Raw genomic sequence first — 19,824 nt, 5'->3', positions numbered from 1 at the left:
TACGACTTGGAGGTGCTGGCCTTCCCTGCTGCCAGTGTTTTGTCAGAGCGGGTATTTAGTGCTGTTTGGGGCATAACTGATAAGCGCATCCGCCTTTCAAATGAAAATGCTGACAGGTTGACTCTTAAAAAAAAAAATGAACAAGGCCTGAACATAAAGGCACTTTAAATGTGTGTTTTTTTTTTTTTTGTTTTTTTTTTAATAATGTACTGAATACACTGTATTCCCATGAGCCCCTTCCACCACAAAAAAAGGGTATATGGTTGAATCTTCCTTTTCTCGTCCTCCTCCATCATATCAACATGCTTATTAGTCTGCCCTCGCTCCTAATGTTGTAGGGCAGGCATGCTCAAACTGCGGCCCTCCAGCTGTTGCAAAACTACAGCATGCCCGAACAGCCTACAGCAGGGCATTGTGGGAGTTGTAGTTTTACAACAGCTGGAGGGCCGCAGTTTGAGGATGCCTGTTGTAGAGGGTCAACTCGCCTGCAGGCCCTCGCCTATAATGTTTTACAGGGTCGGCTCACAGCAGGCCCTCGCATATAATGTTTTACAGGGTCAGCTCAGCAGCAAATCCTCACCCCTAATGTTTTTGAGGGTCACCAACAGGCCGTCAATCAGAATTTTTCAAGGCTGTGTATGATGCCCACCTTTATGTGTAATAAAGGGTGTATTGGAATGCTGGTTCCTTATAATTTTTGGAAGCCCTTTCCCTTAGTGCAAAGGCTTTGAGTGTAGTAGTCCAACTACCTGAACAATTGTACCACTATGTGAAATGATGCCCTCCATTATGTGATATGCAGGTTGTATCGGAGTGCCTCTTCCTTGTAATTTTTGGCAGCACTTGCACTTTATATACAGGAAAGAATGTTTCCTAACAATTTTTAATCTAAAATCGACACATGGACAAAAAGCGGCAAGGTGACAAAAAAAATTGCGAATAGCGCAGTTTTTATTCTGTTACGGCGTTCACTGCATAGGAGATATTTTTAAAATATTTTAATAGTTTGACCTTTTCGGACGTGGCGATATGTAATCTGTTTATTGTTTATATATTTTATATGTAAAAATGGGAAAAGGGGGTGATTCAAAATATATATATATATATATATATATATATATATATATATATATATATATATATATTTATATATTTTTTTACTTTATTGAATAACCATTTTCCCCTTAGGGGCTTGAACCTGGGATCTTTTAATCCCTTGTTCTATTCACCCTATTCGAGATCTATTGAAGCTTGGGAAGCTTCACAAGTGTCCAGACTGACATGGTAACCGATTGGAGCCCCGCAATTTCACTGCTGGGGCTCCGATCGGAAGCTATCACTGCACCACCGGTGAGGAGGGGGGGGGGGGGGACCCTGTGGCCACTGCGGCCACTGCCACCAATGACTATAATACTGGGGGGGCGCACTACACCACCAATGATTATACTTTGTAATACTGTGAAGAGAGGTGCTGGCGGCAAAATCGCATACCTGGCACCCGACCTCTGACAGGGCGCTGTGATCCGTGACAATTAACCCCTCAGGTGTGTCACCTGAGGGGTTAATTGCTGCGGATCGCAGCTCCCTGTCATAGAGGTCGGGTGCCGGCTATGTGTTTCTGCAGCCGACACACGCCTCTTGTATTTGTATTAATGGGTTAGTTATCTTCATTGGTGGCGCAGTGGCAAGGCCCATCCCCCCCCCCCCCTCTCTCTCCTCATTGGTGGCAGCAGCAGCGGCACAGTGTGGAGGGAGGGACTGACGCCTTCTCCACTGTGCTGCTGAGGAGAACATGCAGTGATTTGTACAGTGGCACATATTATTAGGATTAGTGGCCAGTGTGAAAACGGCAGGATTAAATTTTTTTTTTTTCTTAAATGGATATTGACATCTTAAATTAAATTAAAAATAACATCACCATAACTTTATAATGTTTAACTTAAAAACATGATTGAAACGATAGGTCATTTTCTGATGACACATTCCCTATAAGACTGGTGTGTCAAGAGAAAAGAAGAGCGAATAATGCAATCTCTATGTTGGAGAGGGATCCCGTTTAGGAAATCACTGTGCGGACCGTCAGATGCCGCCATGTCCGTTTGTTGGTACAGAGCACAGAAAGTCCTGTGGCAAATTGTTGCCAATTTTTTGTCAGAAATTGAAAAGTGGCATTGAGCAGATAAACATTCGCATGCTTTGATGCTTTTCCCATTTCTCCTGCAAATGTTCCTTTGATATTCAAATAGAATGCAGAGACTAAATCTAGTATTTTTAGCCCGCTTGCACTTGGATGATCTGCATTGCTAATCGCCACCGTCAGTTTGGTTTACATAGTCAGAGATGTGTGTTATTTACAGGAATGTGTTTTATTTCATTAGATTTATGTGATATTTAATGGATAATTGTTCTTTTGCAGCTTCCAAAGTACTTGGCTCAGCAGTGGGCAAAAGCCACAGGAAGGGGTGAAGTCGGAAAACTGCGAATTGCCAAGTAAGCCTGTATTTGTCTTGTTGACGGTCCCTGGTGACGTCAGACGCTGACTCTATTTGTCAGTGGAGATGTTTGATCATGTTCCCTCTGCCAAATTCTGACCACAATTCTGTGTTTTAGTTATCGTAGTAAATAACATTCTCAGAGATGGTTCACATCTGCAGAATGTTTTTCTGCTCTGGCGTGGGGAAGCGCTGGATCTGTGATATGACACCAATGGCGCCTGATGGCAGTAATATTTTGATCCGCATTCATGCTGGGATCTAAAGTGGATGCTCCTAACGGAAGTTCCACCGCTGAGGTGAACTTTCCTCAAGCAAATCGGTGATTAATTTTTGTCTTTTATTTTAATTTTTTTTAAATCTGTGAACTCAGTCCAATCAACAGCATCTTAATTTGGGCTCATAAACTCGAACATATTTATTTTATTTTTTTTGTGTGGCCCATACGTGGAACCATTTACTTCAATAGGGCCCCAAAAATTTTGAGATGTTTCCGTGTGCGTATGTCCACATAGCCGTTCCACAAGAAAATAGAACATGTCCTATTATTATCCGCATTATGGACAAGGATAGGAATGTTCTATTAGGGGCCAGTCGTTCTGTTTTGCAAAATGTGGAATGCACACGGCTGGTATCTGTGCTTTGCAGATTTGTAATTTGCGGATCGCAAAACAACAATGGTTTTGTGCATGAGCCCTTAAAGGGGTTTTCCAGGACTTGAAGCCCCTTTACACGGGCTAATTTTGCAGGCGATTGTCGGGAAGGAAGCAATCGCCTGCTCGTCGGTGAAGGAGACTGCTGGATTTACATGCAGCGATCACCTCCTCATTTTATGGGGAGAAGCGATCACTACTGCCATTCCTCATCCTTATACTGATGCGTTTTTTGCTGGCAGCAGATGCTTTTTTTGACCGGATGAATGATCTGATGAGCGAGTGTTTTGCTCATTCATCAGCGGCACTTTTACACTGCCAGATAATTGCTAGCGAGCATTCCTGAACACTTGTTAGAGACCATCTGGCTGATGAGTGGCCCGTGTAAAGTGCTATCAATATCTAATGGGCCCATCCTCAGGATAAGTAATCCATATCAGATTAACCCCTTCAACTGATGAGCTGTTTTGGGCAGACGCCAGAGCCGGAATGGAAGCTGAACTGCAGTACTTTGGTACAGCCACTCCAAGGTGAACAGAACCTTGTACTTTCTGCCTGAAACAGGTATCCAGTGAGGGTCCCGGGTGTCAGTCCCCCACCAATCTGATATTGATGACATTACTGTAGAATAGACCATCAGTATCTAAATACCAGAAAAAAACCTTTTAATCTTTATTTTAGGCATTGTATAGTATAGATATAAGATAGCGGAAAGATTTCCTATGACCTGTCAGTGGTGCTGTCTCTGCCAATGGATTGTTTCTCACAGCATTTGTTTTCAAAGACACTGCGGCAAAATGTTAATGTTGCGCTTAAAAAGCCATTAAAACATTTTGCTTTTTATACGTCTTTTAAAACCCTGAAAAAAAAAAAATGTGTATGTGAAGGAGCCGTAAGGTTGTCTTTTGTTGTTGCGTTTCAGAGTTCCAGCTGCCTGATGTAGTGTAAATGCAGACTGTTGGCCGGACAAAAAATTGTTGCATGCAACTGTTTTTCTCCGGCTGAAACCCAGCATTTGTGTCTTAAATCAGCCAGATCACCTCCGGACCTCATTCACTTTTATGAAGCCGACGGAAATGGCTTTGGCTATTTTCGGCGGCCCCATAGAAATGAATGAAGGGCAGCTGCAGATGTACGGTGTGCCCTCCTTAACTTTGCTGGCTGCGTTTACAAAATAGGTGCGGGTCCCACCTCTGGGACCTGAACCTTTCAGGACTCTGAGCATGCTGCAGTTTCAAAAAACACTTAATTGACCCCCCAAAAAACACACCTCAAGCAAGCCTGTTTGTCCTGTATTTAATATTTTCGATATACAAAGCATTTGGAAAATCTTCAGACATTATGTTGCGTGTTGCGGCCTGGTGCAAACATATATATTTTTTAAGTCAATCTGCACTCAATATACCATAATAAGAAAGTAAAAGCACAATTTTAGGGTGCAGCCACCCCTTGGTGCTGTGATAAATGATGATCACAACAATTGTGTGGCAAGGCAGAGAGATGCGGATCCCTCTGCCTTCCGATCGGAGCTCCCGCAGTGAAATCGTGGGGCTCCAATCTGTTACCATGGTAGCCTGGACGCTTGTTAAGCCTATATGCACGACTATATACAGGAGTATGTGACTGTAAATAATATTATATTATATAATATTATAAGTGATAACCAACAAGGGTTTACCAAGGACAGTTGTCAGACTAGCCTGATGATTTGTTTTTATGAGGAGGTGAGTAGTAGCCTGGACAGAGGGGCTGCTGTGGATGTAGTGTTTCTGGATTTTGCAAAGGCTTTTGATACTGTCCCTCATAGATGTTTAATAGGTAAAGTAATGTCTATAGGCTTGGAAAGTATAGAGAGAGTTGTGGTCAATGATTCCTATTCAGAATGGTGCCAGGTTATAAGTGGTGTACCCCAAGGTTCAGTGCTGGGCCCTTTTATGATTTAATGTATTTATTAATGATATTGAGGACGGGATTAATAGCACCATATCTAGTTTTGCAGATAACACTAAGCTGTATAGTACTGTACGGTCTATGGAAGATGACCATAAACTACAAGCTGACTTGAACACTCTGAGTGATGTAAATTTATGGACCAATGTAAAGTTATGCATCTTGGCAGTAATAATCTCTGTGCTTCATATGTCCTAGGTGATGTAGCACTGGGAGAGTCACTTATAGAGAAAGATTTGGGTGTCCTTGTGGATGGTAGATTAAATTACAGCATACAATGTCAATCAGCTGCTTCTAAGGCCACCAGGATATTGTCATGCATTAAACGAGGCATGGACTCGTGGGGCAGGGATGTAATATTACCACTTTACAAAGCGCTGGTGCGGCCTTATCTGGAATACGTAGTCCAGTTCTGGGCACCAGTACATAGAAAGGACGCACTGCAGCTAGAAAAAGTACAGAGGAGAGTGACTAAACTGATAAGGGGCATGGAGGGTCTTGGTTATGAAGAAAGATTAAAAGAATAGAATTGAAAGTCTTGAAAAGAGACGTCTAAGGGGGGACATGATTAACCCATACAAATATAAATGGGCTATACAAATAATACGGTGAAAAACTGTTCCATGTAAAATGTGCTCAAAAGACAAGGGGGCACTGCCTCCGACTGAAGAAGAAAAAGTTCAGTCTCCAGAAGCGTCAAAGCTTCTTTACTGTAAGAACTGTGAAACTGTCCACTGTTCCTTCTGTGTCCACATCCTGAGGAAGTCTATTCCACAGTTTCAGAAAGGGTTTAGATGAATTCTTGAAAGTAAATTACATTAATGCTTATGAAAATGTGTAGAAATCTGAGTCTCATTTCCTTCTGGGATTCGCATCCCCACCTTTCCCTTGGTTGAACTTGATGGACTTATGTCTTTTTTGAACTGCGTTAGGCTACTTTCACACTAGCGTTCGATCGGATCCGTTCTGAACGGATCCGATCATAATAATGCAGACGGAGGCTCCGTTCAGAACGGATCCGTCTGCATTATTTTAGCATATAAAAGCTAAGTGTGAAAATAGCCTCGTACGGATCCGTCCAGACTTTCAATGTAAAGTCAATGGGGGACGGATCCGCCTGAAGATTGAGCCATATTGTGGCATCTTCAAACTGATCCGTCCCCATTGACTTACATTGTAAGTCTGGGCGGATCCGCACGGATCCGCACGGCCAGGCGGACACCCGAACGCTGCAAGCAGCGTTCAGCTGTCCGCCTGTCCGTGCGGAGGCGAGCGGAGCGGAGGCTGAACGCCGCCAGACTGATGCAGTCTGAGCGGATCCGCATCCATTCAGACTGCATCAGGGCTGGACGGCTGCGTTCGGGTCCGCTCGTGAGCCCCTTCAAACGGAGCTCACGAGCGGACCGACGAACGCTAGTGTGAAAGTAGCCTTAAAGGGTTTCTGTCATGAGAAATAACGTTATGTAGCTGACTGACATTAGCGATGGGCTAATGTCAGCAGTACATAACAGTATGCTTTATAACTCCCTGCCTGCCGCATTCTCTTATAAAAAAGACTTGTATAATATGCTAATGAGCCTCTAGGTGCTACTGGGGCATTGCTTCAGCACCTAGAGGCTCGGTCTTTTCCCTCCTTGACACGCCTAGGTCCCGTTGCTTCACTGTCGAGTTCTCCTCATCGTCATGTAAATCCAGCTCCTGCGCTGTCCCGTTTTTAGTATTCGGCGCAGTGAGTTAAAAATGCGCTCCTGCTGCTGGCTTCCTCATTGCGCCTGCGCCGAAGTAAGCCGGCACCAGGAGTGTGTGCTTGACTCACTGCGCCTGCGCCGAATACTAAACTGGACGGCGCAGGAGTGGGATTTATGTGACGATGAGTCGTCACGTAAATCCCACGCCTGCACCGTCCCGTTTAGTAATCGGATGGCTGCTTTCTCCCTGCACGGACATCGCATGTGCCACGGTTAGCGCTAACCGCGGCCGTGCAGGGCTTGATGCGCCGGCATTGGTGATTCGCATACAGCAGGGGTTCGGTTATCAGTGACAGCTGAACCCCTGTTGCATTGTGTGTGGTGCAAAAAAAGATTGGCAGTTTGGTATGGAAGTACTTGATTGAATACAAATGTGGATTGCTAAAAAAATCAGGCAACTTGCTAACAAATACACCATCTCAGATTCAGATACTCGTTAAAGAGAGACGGCCACACCACTTTAAGAGTAGTAAAATAAAGAAGTACATTTATTAAAAGAATAAGTATAATTGGGCAAATGTATGTCCTTTTTAGTAAAATAAGGTATATACTCTAACACCAAATAGAAAACTTACAAACAATAAAGGTTGGACAAAAGACAACACAGAACTACTAATTACAACCACACTTCATCTAGAGTCCCGACTACATCCAGGATGAAGGTACTTACATCACCAATTGAGTTGGCATCATCTGACAGCAACACATCAGCTGGGTAGCCCATTTCAGCAAAAGTCAGAGACTCGATTGGGAACATTTTCTACGCAGGGGGGCGTCCGTTTCCCTCATAGATGAACTGCAAATTTTTAACTGAAAAGGTTCAACTTTTATACTATTTTATCCAAAGAACTTCACCCCCTTAGGAAATGTAGCTAGATTATGCAATCAATGATGGTCACTGTGTATATTTTGTTTCTCTGTTATTATTTCGGACCTTGGAGTTTCCAATTCTCAGATCCGCCCGCAATACATGAGAATCCCAAGACCAACTATACAGACAATGCTAACTCTCTTGTACACTCACTTACAGCCAAGCCTTGTTCATTTAGAGGTCTTCTAATAAATGAGACAATACCTGGTACTCATTTCAGACCTGTCTTCTTTGTTCATTCTATCAGGAAGAATGAACAAAGCCTTCAGCAAACATTTCCAGACCAGTTTCTTTGCTCATTCCATCTGATAGAAATGGACCAAGTCTTGCACCAACAGTTAAGACAAATATTCACTTTGTAGGTACATAGATCAGGATTCCACATGATCAGAGACATTCATATTCACACTTTACCGTGTTCCAAATCTAATGAAAAGAAGAGTAAAGGCTGTTATAGTCTTAAAATGATAGTCTCTGCATGGATGTGATGGTAAGGTATCGAGACGAAATCTGGAGTTTTAAATTTGAATGAACATTTGACTGAAAAAATACGCTATCAGTGGTTGCTTTAGAAACTCTTGCACTTTTACTATTGTTTCTTGGCCATAACCTTTCTCAAAATGTTAGTTTTAATCTTATTGCCATTGGAGTCTTCTCCTGTATGAACCTCAAAATATTAAGTACATCTTGTAATTCAATTTTTTTTTTCTCTTCTACAGAAACCAAGGGAAGACAGAGGTAAGCTTTCCATTCATATTGCTCATGAGCTACACTATATAACAATTTAAATGTAGTTGTAGACTGGCTCTGCAAATAAGCTAAATATTGGTGGGTTCTGCCAAGTTCTCCAACAAGTTTAATGTGCATGGGCATTGAGGGGGCAGCCTGATGGAGAAATAAGGATTTCACGTGTTTTTTTACTTGCACAGTCTTTTGCTAAAGGTGTCTAGTTGTGGCTTATTCCCTGTACGGATGGCAGTAAGCATGCTTGACTATTTGATTCAAGCATACATGTTTGAGGAGTAGCTGACACCAGCTGTCTTATGTGCATGGCCTGCTTAAATAGACCTGTACAGTCAACAGATTTGCATAAATTAATAGTGCATGTGAATATAGCAAACTTTTGTAATAGCCTATTAGAGAAAATGCCTCTTTCTCCACTTAGCAACCCCTTTGTCACCTACTCCGCTTCCTGAAATAATCATGCAGCCACTATTCACAGTAAAAATCTGTCTTATGACAGCTATCTCTGTAGATAGGGAAAAAAAAGGGAGAGATCCGTATACAGTGTGTACTGTGTATACCGAACACAAAGGTCATTATATCTATTAGGGGGGAAACAAACCAGTCGTATTTGTGATGGAGGTTACAGTTTACATCTAATTATTATAAAGAGTCAGTCTCTTGTCCTGTCTTTAGTACATCATAGTATAACAATCATCCAACCCGTGCAGTTTGTCTGAAGCTCTGGGCTTATTGAATGTAAGAGATGCAGACAGTGGCGTACATAGAGAAGTAAGGGCCCCATAGCAAGGATCAAACGGGCCCCTACACAGGGGCCCCTAAACCCTTTTCAATGACCCTTGAGACATTTTTTTTTCCACGGTCTCATTTGCTAAAAGTTGTTCCTTTTAGAGGGTAGAGTCCTGACCAAGTTTTCACCCGCTGTAGAAGAGGAGATGATCCCAACTGGGCCCCCTCTTGCTCTGGGCCCCATAGCAGTTGCATGGTCTTCCGCTATGGTAGTTACGCCCCTGGATGCAGATTAAATAAGTGTGTGAATTAGACAAATGTGTAGGAATATGGAAGTCCTACAAGTAATCCCTGGTTACAGGAGATGTCAAGGGGACATCTCCATTATAGTATTCTGGGCATGCTATGGATGCTACCGTAGTAGAATCCTATCATAAAACCAACGATAGAGAAACTGGAGCACCATCCCTAGTTCAGGACTGTTGAAGTAGGACCCGAATCGGCCATTAATGCTATCAGCTCCCCTAGATTCACTACTTCCATGTGCAGGGTGTATTTGGTCTGGCACTTGGAGCAGTAATTAGCAGGAGCTGCCACACTGGGCATGTGTTGGGAGTTGACACATGCGCAGTAAGGCTAAGTTCACCTGGGCGAGATTTCCGCGCGGGTGCAATGCGGGAGGTGAACGCATTGCACCCACACTGAATCTGGACCCATTCATTTCTATGGGGCTGTGCACATGAGCTCTGATTTTTACGCATCACTTATGCGTTGCGTGAAAATCGCAGCATGCTCTATATTGTGCGTTTCAGGCCTCATTGAAGTGAATAGGGTGAGTGAAAATCGCAAGCAAGTGCGGATGTGGTGCGATTTTCACACATGGTTGCTGGGTGACAGTCTATTCACTGTATTATTTTCCCTTATAACATGGTTATAAGGGAAAATAATAGCATTCTGAATACAGAATGCTTAGTAGGTGATCAATTGAGGGTTAAAAAAATAATAATAATTAACTCACCTTCTCCTCTTGATCGCATAGTTCCCGTCTCTTCTTTACTTCTTTAATACTGAGCTGCCGGCTAAATGACCTGGTGACGTCAGATCACATGCTCTAATCACATGGTCCATCACCGTGTTATAAGGGAAAATAATAACATCTACACAACACCGAACCCAAACCTGAACTTCTGTGAAGAAGTTCGAGTCTGGGTACCACAGTCGGTTTTTTATCACGTGTGTGCAAAGCACTTTGCACCCGCGCGATAAAAACTGAACATCGGAACGCAATCGCAGTCAAAACTGACTGCAATTGCGTTCCTACTCTCGCGGGTTTGCCGCAATACACTGGGACGCATCCGGACCTAATCCGGACACGCTCGTGTGAACCCAGCCTAAAGGAGTAGTTGGGGAGAGAGAGTGGGTGGTGGTCCTCCATGGGACAGAGACACTGATGATTGAAGCACTATGAGGGTAATGGTAAAGCCAGAGGGGGAGAATGGAGAAATAGACCAATAAGGGACTATGATAAATAAGTAGTAATGGATGGGCGAAATAGAGTTATGTGACTAGGAGAGATACAGTGGACATAGCAGAACACTCGCTTTGTGTACTAGTATATAGATATGAGCATCCTGCAGCCAGTCTGCTGTTAAAACGGGTTATTTTATGACAGAATTGTCCACCATGTATGGTCTACATTCGTAGCCAGACACAAAAATGCTGTGTGCAGTGCCTTTCTGTCCAATGTGGCACTTTTACCTGGCACAGTGTTTTGCTGATAAGAGCAGGACTTCCGGTTTAGATACTCTTTAAAGAGAGACTCTTAACTGCAATTTCAAATGACTGTGACCACTACACTTCAAATCAAGCTGATAATATGATTTTATTAAATATAACTGTATAGATATAAACATATGGGGGCACATTTATTAAGACCAGCATTTTAGACGCCGGTTTTAACAAACCCCTAAGCTGACGGTGGTCCCGCCGAAGTTGTGAAGAGGCACTGGCCTCTTTATAACTTTGCCGTATCCTACTCCAGTTCTAAATATAAGACAGCTTTCTTGCTGAAACAGGCGTAGAAAATGGTAAGAGACGGGCCTGCCGGTCCATCCCCGCCCACTTTTTTAGACCTGGCATGAGCGGGGATAAGTTGCAGATCGCGGCACAACAAGCAGAGCTTCAAGGTGTAACTGCAATGCCCCTGTTACAATATCGCGATTAATCCCCTTATAAAACAAAAACATGAACTCATGTTTCCTTGTTGCCCCCATACATTAAAATGTCTCCTTGATGCCCCCATGCAATAATACCTCGTAGTTGCCCACCAAGAAAGGGGTCACCCCCCCCCCTCCCCAATCTGATGGAGCGGCAGTGTCCCCTGCTGCTCCCTTCATTCTCTACGGGAGTGCTGGAGACAGCAGCGATCAGCCATCTTCACCGCTCCTACAGAAAATGTCAGATAGGCCACAATGGCATCATAAAGATGTCTTTCAGTCAAATAAAACATTTGCGTTCATTTATTAAAGACTGGCGCTTCCCATATGGATCTTAGTCCTTACACACTACAGCCATATTACCGCAGCGACTGTTCTCAGCCCCGGCCTCTCTGTGCAGCAGCCCCTAGAGTGCAGCGACTGTTTTCAGCCCCGGCCTCTCTGTGCAGCAGCCACTGTTCTCGGCCTCTCTGTGCAGCAGCCCCTAGAGTGCAGCGCCGGTCTCCTGGCTCTGGGGGTTTACCGCTACTAGATGCCATTTCTTTATGACCTAAAGGACTTATACCCCCGTGATGAGGGTTGTCACAATACCAACATTTTGATTCAATTTCAGTCCCATAAAAAAGTACCAGGCAAAAGAAAAATGAAATGCCCAAAAAAGCGTGCATTCTGCAATTTTTGTAACGTGTGGCTCATAATAGAACGGTCCTATCCTATTTTTTAGGGGAGAAGGAGACTAATAAAATGGAGAATCATGTGTTTTTTACATTTTTATTCTGTTACGGCGTTCACCACATAAGAGATATTTTTCAATACTTTAATAGTTTGAACCTTTTTGGATGTGGCGATAAATATTATTTTTTTTATTGTTAATATGTATTTTTTTATATAAATTGGGAAAGGGGTTGATTTAACATTTTAATGTTTTGGTGTTTTTTTTTTTTTTCTTTTTCATTTTTTTTTTTTTACTTTTTATTTAATAACTATTAGCCCCCTTATCTGGCTAGAACCTGGGATCTTTTCATCCCTTGTCCTATGCACCCTAATAGAGATCTATTAGGGTGCATAGGATCTTGCATTGTCCCTGCTGCCCTGTGCTTTGTGCACACGGCAGCAGGGAGATTACCATGGCAGCCATGGATGGCTTCAGTAGTGTCCTGGCTGCCATGGTAACCGATCAGAGCCCTGAGATTTTACTGCTAGGGCTCTGATCAGAAGCTACCACTGCGCCACCAATGATTATAATTTATAATACTGGGGTATGGGGGGCGCACTGCGCCACCAATGAATGTAATTAACCTCATAATACAAATATGGACTGCGGGTGCCAGCCATACCACACAGCCAGCACTCTGCCTCAGTGACGGGAATCCCACCAAACCGTGCCAATTAACCACTCAGGTGCTGCATTTGAGGGGTAAATTGCCTCTGTTCGCGGGATCTCCGCTTCCTGTCATTGAGACCGGGTGCGGGTATGTGATATGGCTGGCACCCGCAGTCTATATTTGTATTGAGGGTAATTCTCATTGGTGGCGCAGCGGCCAAAGCCCCTCCCCTCCTCCTGACTACTACCCTCTCATTGGTGGCGGAGCGGCAGCCGGATCACAGTGGGGGGAGGGACTCTCTCCTTCTCCACCGTGTCGGCTGTAATGTGCGCCGGACGTTCTAGAGGCATTCAGCACTGTGACGTGCGGCTGTCCCTATGAGGTCACTAAAATACAGCAGAAATTAAGAAATGGCGATATGGCCATATTGCCATTTCTTAGTACCTCGGTATATCGTTAATACCGGTTTATTGTTCCACCATACGTGTGACAGGTCAGCCAGTGTCATAGGTACAAATCTGATGACAGATCTCCTTTAAATATCCAGTGCTATAAGGGAAATGGTCTGATCACTGACCACACCCCCCGACCAATACTGGCAGGTTCTTTTCCTTTTAGGCATAGGAAAGTAACCAGTCTGCCATCATGAGGAGGCGGGAAGGGCAGGGCCAGCGGGTCTTTTTTGGACTCTGGTGCACACAGCGAGGTTTGTCATGTCTGTACTGACTGCCAGCTCAAAGTGACATACCACTGAAATCAGCGGGTCGGTCGCGATACTATTCTACCCTCAGTGGGGGCAGCATACTACAGGTGACTGGTTCCCTTTAATGTTTCCCACGGATCAAGAGCACAACTTACATATTCACATTCCAGTGTGTGCTGAACTGAGCTGTTTTGTTCTTACAGGTATCATTTACCCTAAATGAAGAGCTAACTAGTATACAGGATATGGGAGGAAAATCTGCCCCAACTTTTGTTACTGCACCCAGGGAACATCCTTTTCAATTACAGAACGTAGGAGGACAGACGCTAACCGTGTTCACTGAGAGCTTATCAGGTATGATGGCAAATTAGATTCACTTAAGCGCCGCTGAGATTACATTACATTTTCTGTGCTCATGTAGTGACGACCGTGACACTAGAGAAATAATCCATTATAATTTGTGTGTAGCCGCATGGTCATTATATTCTACATTTCTTTTGTGTTTGTCATATTGTATGTAAAAAAATGTACTGTCGCTGATTGCACGGTTTGTGCTCTGGGTACATCGCAAGCCCTCTGAGGGCCATAAAAAGCATGATACCCTTCATAGTTACATAGCTGAAAAAAACAACACAAGTCCATGAAATTCAACCTTTCTCTATTAATTATAAAACATTTGTTTTTTAGATTAATTATAGCCCTCTATGCTGTTTTCTAAAAGATAAATGCTGACATAGTATCTGCTACCTCCTGGGGTTGGGCACTCCGTAGTTCCACTATTCTAACTGTAAAGAATCCTTTCCTGGGTTTATTTCTAAATCTCCTTTGCTCCACACATGATGACTGTCTCCTGGTCACCCGTAAAGCTCTTGGAATGAGTACATTATGTGCCAGCTCTTTGTACTTTGTATTTCTACATTCAAATGAGATCTCCTCTGAGGTGTTTTAACCCAGTTTTAAAGCCCAATTTTAATGCTGAAGAAAAGCAGTTCACGCTGGAGTGCCTGCATGCACCTTCTCATTTACCTGAAGTCAGCACCAGTGATGGTCAGTTCGCAGTTAGTACGGTAGACTCACCCGTCCGGCGATGCACAGGTAAGCCCTTACCTGTGCCTTTGCCGGGAGCCGGTCTGAAATCAAATGCCGTCACCGGTAGCAGGCAGTTCCGAGAACAGCCGCCCGGGGCCTTCATCGGGCTGTTCTCGGAACTGCCTGCTCCCGGTGACCGCATTTGATTTCAGACCGGCTCCCGGCACAGGTAAGGGCTTACCTGTGCATCGCCGGACGGATGAGTATGCCTTATTAAAGATGGCAGCCCGCATGTGTTCGCTGGTGCACACTGCGAACTGACCATCACTGGTCAGCACAGCCTGCCGGGGATAACCTTTTCAAACTCTGCTATGTAGCATAGCACATAACATGTGGAGCCCAAAATTGAATTTCATATTCAACATGTAGTCTTACAAAGACTTTATAAAGGGGTAATGTTGCATTGGGAACAATCTTTAGCCCTTAGGCTCCCAGAGCCATACATGTACAGCACTGGGAGGTTGTTTAACCACCTCCCGACCGCCTAACGGTATCTAAATAGCGAAAAACCTAGAAGCGCACACTTTTTGGGTTTAAGACCGCCACCCTGCGCAGTGATCGGGGATGCTGATTAATTCTACTACTCCTTATCGGGCTATGTGAACGCAAAAATAAGGCTACTTTCACACTAGCGTTCGATCGGATCCGTTCTGAACGGATCCGATCATATTAATGCAGACGGAGGCTCCGTTCAGTACGGATCCGTCTGCATTAATAACTTAGAAAAAATTCTAAGTGTGAAAGTAGCCTGAGCGGATCCGTTCAGACTTTCAATGTAAAGTCAATGGGGGACGGATCCGCTTGAAGATTGAGCCATATGGTGACATCTTCAAGCGGATCCGTTCCCATTGACTTACATTGTAAGTCTGAACGGATCCGCACGCCTCCGCACGGCCAGGCGGACAGCTGAACGCTGCAAGCAGCGTTCAGCTGTCCGCCTGTCCGTGCGGAGGCGAGCGGAGCGGAGGCTGAACGCCGCCAGACTGATGCAGTCTGAGCGGATCCGCTCCATTCAGACTGCATCAGGGCTGGACGGAGGCGTTCGGGTCCGCTCGTGAGCTCCTTCAAACGGAGCTCACGAACGGACCTATGAACCCTAGTGTGAAAGTAGCCTAAAAATGTTATGGCTGCAGGAAAACGGTGAAGAAAAACGACAACGTAAAAAGAAAAACCTCCAGTATCCAAGGGGTTAGAATTACTTAATGCTTGCAACATATAAAACAGGGGTCATAAACTTCCCAGAACTGCAGCTGTTTTCAAACCACAACAGCTGTAGTGTCAAAGATTGCTGACGCCTGGTATACAACCTTATTGTAATCACAACATACAGTCTTCATCTTTCGCTTGCATATTGTAAGTCTATCTTCTCTTATCTGTCTGGATCCTGCTAAAGGTGTGGCTGCTTTCTCATGAAATATCTAAAAAGACACACTGTGTCTATTAGTGGTGGATGCCCGAATGGAACATTTTTGGAAACAAAGTTTGGCCACATTCTCATGATATTTCTAAAATGCAATTTAACCCCATCTAGACAGCCATTTTTTATGTTCCCGACACACTATGTTGAACATTTTGACCCGAGAGGCGTTTCATAGAATTTAGAAACACTTGGCCATGAATATATATATAATTTTTTTTTTTTTTTTAAAACATTCAGCTTTAGCCCCATTTTATTTTATTTTTTTCTCAAGGGGTAATGGGAGAAAAAACACCCCATAATTTGTTACTCATTTTCTCCTGAATATGGCAATACCCTATATGTGTTCGTAAACTGGTGTATGTGCACCCCACAGAGCTCAGAAGGGAAGGAGTGCCATATGGCTTTTGGAGGGCAGATTTCACAGGAATGGTTTTTAGGCACTATTTGAATGGACCCTGAGGTACTGGTACAGTGGAAACTAACAAAAAATTACCCCATATTGGAAGCTACACCTCTCAAGGAATTTGAGTAGTGTAGTAAGTATTTTGATTCCACAGGTGTTTTTTTAGAAATGAATGTGTAGTGGATAGTGAAAAATTAAAGTTGCCAAATTACCACAGATATGCCATTTCGGTACCCAATATATTGCGCCCAACTTGTGCCACTGAAAGGTCAGCTTATTATACTGTGTTCCCTGATTGTAGAAATATCCCACATGTGGCCCTAAACTGCTGTCTGGATGTACCACAGGGCTCTGAAGTAAAAGCGTGCCATGCATATTTGAAGCCTAATTTGGTAAGGCTAGTTTCGCACTAGAGGCAGGGGAGTCCGGCAGGCTATTCCAGCCGGTGAATAGCCGGTTGGATCTGTACTTTTAGTCCGACTGCCTCTCGCCGTGCGCTGCCGTGTTGCTGCCGGAACTCCGCCCCAGCCCCCATTATAGTCAATGGGGATAGAGCGGCAGTCACCAGCCAGAACAGCCTGCCGGTCTCCCCTGCCGCTCATGTGAAAGTACCCTAAATCACACAGTATTGGCTGACGATGGCAGAATTTCTGATATGAAATACTAAAGAGTTTCCCCAAGAAATTACCCTATTTTGGAAACTACATCCCTCAATACATTTTTCAGGGGATGTAGTGAGCCCTTAGACCCCACAGGTGTTTCATGAAATTTAGAAATACTTAGGAATACCTGTCATAAAATTACATTTTCTTACAATAAAATGTTGCTTTAGCCCCTGATTGTTCATTATCACAGGAGAAAAAGCACCCGATAATTTCTTGCTCATTTTCTCCGGAATATGGTAATGCCCATTATATGGTTGTAAACTGCTGTGTCGACGCACCTCAGGGTTCAGAATGTAAGGAGTGCCATTTGGCTTTAAAAGGGCGGTTTTTGTTAGAGTGATTTTCCGGCACCATTTCACATTTGAAGATACCCTGAGATAACCTCACAGTGGAAACCCCCCAAAAGTTAAACATTTTTGGAAAGTACACCCCTTTAGCAACTTTTGGAGTGAACATTTTGGCCCGCGGGTGTGTTAGTGTGTAGTGGATGGGGAAATGTGAATATGTAACCTGTGCAGTGTATATTATAGTATAATTAAGTGGTAAAATTACAGAGGACACAAAGAATACAATTATTAATCCATGGATGAGTGGTTCGCTTTGAAGCAATCCTTTATGCACAGGCCTGGTTTTTCAGGGCAGGTTTCACAATGATAAATGGTGTTCTTTTGGAACACCCTCTGCATCTTCTTCTTTTTTTTTTTTTTTTTTTTTTTTTTTTTTTGGGATCCATCCCTTCCTTTCTGTTTTAGGGACCTCACCAGGGAAATAATGCCCTAGTACAGGCATCCTCAAACTGCGGCCCTCCAGCTGTTGTAAAACTACAACTCCCACAATGCCTTGCTGTAAGCTGATACCTGTAGGCGGTTCGGGCATGCTGGGACTTGTAGTTTTGCAACAGCTGGAGGGCCGCAGTTTGAGGATGCCTGCCCTAGTACAACATAGGAACCATAACTTTCTGATGGACTAGGCCCTCGATTTCGGTTTTGAAAAATTAAGGCCTTGATCACCACCTCTTGAAACTGAATGTTGCCGCTTGGCCTGCAGATTGAAATAACATGTAAGCATGATAAAGTGCCATCTGTACAATGTGCACGGCTAGCTTTTTGTTCCACAGCTTCGTTTTCCACATGGCACTGTACGGCTTCAGAACTTGATCTGAAAGATCAACCCCTCCCATGTACGTTTTGAATTCCAGGATGCAGTCTTGGTTTGGGGTAGTGGTACCTCAGACAGGGGCAGGGGAGCTGGTGTTCCCATGAATGATGGTCAGTACAAGGACACTCCTTTTGTCCTTGTACCTAACCACCAATATGTTCTTCTTGAGGCGAGCCCTGCTGTCGTCCTTTCTGAGTGGTCGCCCAAGTGTGGATCTAGGAAGGCTTCTCTGATTTTTAGCGCACTGTGCCAGTCTACTGCAGGCTACAGTGCCTCTGGAATTTAGAGACTTAAACAGTGATATACTGGTGTAGAAGTAATCCCCATAGAGTTGGACATGGTGTGGCGTTCAGTATGGGTGCCCTTCCCTTCATAAACCTGGAACCTGTGGGTGTACCCAAAGGTACTCTTGTACACGCTCTGTATGCTTATGCCGGTTCACATGAGTTTATGGCATTTTAGAAATTTAGTGGGTAGGCATGTTTAATTAGGACCTGTCAGCACAAAATGCAATGCAATCTGAAAGAATCATGTTACAGAGCAGCAGAAGCCGAGCAGATTGATATATAGTTTTGTGGGGAAAGATTCGGTAAAACCTGTAATTTTATACATTTTAATTACCGTATTTGGCTTTTTTCACCTTCTGTGAGCAGCTATTGGTACAGGAGCAAGGAGTTATCACTGACTGACAGCTATTTCTGTACAGTCTTACTGTATACATACAGTGCCATCAATCACTGATAACACCCCCTCCTGTACCGATGGCTCTTCACAGGAGGAGACAAAAGCAAAGATAATTGTATACATTACAGGTTTTAGTAAATCTAGTATATCAATCTACTCGTGTAGCACGGTGCTTTCAGATCGCATTGCATTTTGTGCTGGCAGATCCTCTTTAATGTAACCTTCTTTTTTTATTTTTATTTTTTATCTTTTTTTTTTTTTTAGATCTTTTATTATCCTTCATATTTTGAGGGTGTGACTAGGGGTGGGCGATATAAACGATATCAGTCTGGCCAACGATAGAGATTTCGTTTATATCGCCAGAACGCAGTAGAACATGGCATGCGCCGCTCTCGGCACTTGCCATGTTCTCCTGAGCCGGCACAGTGGAGAAGGAGTCCCTCCCTCCCTACTGTGTGCGGCTGCCGCTGACCACCAATGAGAACAGACTAGGAGGAGGAGGTGAGGAACTGTGGCCACTGTGCCACCAATGAGAACAGAGAGGAGGAGGGGAGGGACTGAATACAAACGTAGCCTGCATATGCCGGCCATATCCCATACCCGGTCTCTATTACTGTGCACCGTGATCTGCCGCAATTAACCCCTCAGGTCCCGAGGGGTTAATTGTGGCGGATCACTGCGCGCAGTAATAGAGGCCAGTTATGGGATATGGCCGGCACATGCAGGCTACAATTGTATTCGGGCTTATTAACGATATTCATTGGTGGCGCAGTGCCACAGCCCCTCCCTTCTACTACTCCTCTTCGAAGTATTATATTAATTGCGCCCCCCCCCCCCCCCTTCCACACAATTAAATCATTGGTTGCAGAGGCCCCAGTCTGGCAGCTTCTGATCGGAGCCCTAGCAGTGTAATCGCTGGGCTCCGATCGGTTACCAGGGCAGCCAGGACGCTACCAAATAGAGCCCTATAAGGG

At 44.1% G+C, this 19,824-nt stretch overlaps 1 protein-coding gene across 1 annotated transcript in view; it reads left to right on the top strand.

The window, feature by feature from the left end:
* GTF2F2 (general transcription factor IIF subunit 2) overlaps window positions 1-19,824 on the top strand; it is a 247,215-nt gene that overhangs the window by 19,997 nt on the left and 207,394 nt on the right. Inside the window, exons 2-4 of the mRNA XM_044286548.1 lie at window positions 2,417-2,490; window positions 8,434-8,452; window positions 13,635-13,785. Coding sequence (XP_044142483.1) covers window positions 2,417-2,490; window positions 8,434-8,452; window positions 13,635-13,785 — 244 coding nt within the window. The remainder of the gene's footprint in view (window positions 1-2,416; window positions 2,491-8,433; window positions 8,453-13,634; window positions 13,786-19,824) is intronic.

This window comes from Bufo gargarizans, chromosome 3, assembly GCF_014858855.1.
Source record: "Bufo gargarizans isolate SCDJY-AF-19 chromosome 3, ASM1485885v1, whole genome shotgun sequence".
NCBI lineage: Eukaryota > Metazoa > Chordata > Amphibia > Anura > Bufonidae > Bufo > Bufo gargarizans.
Note: the sequence above shows the minus strand (reverse complement) of the source record. Positions and strands in the feature narration are given on the sequence as shown.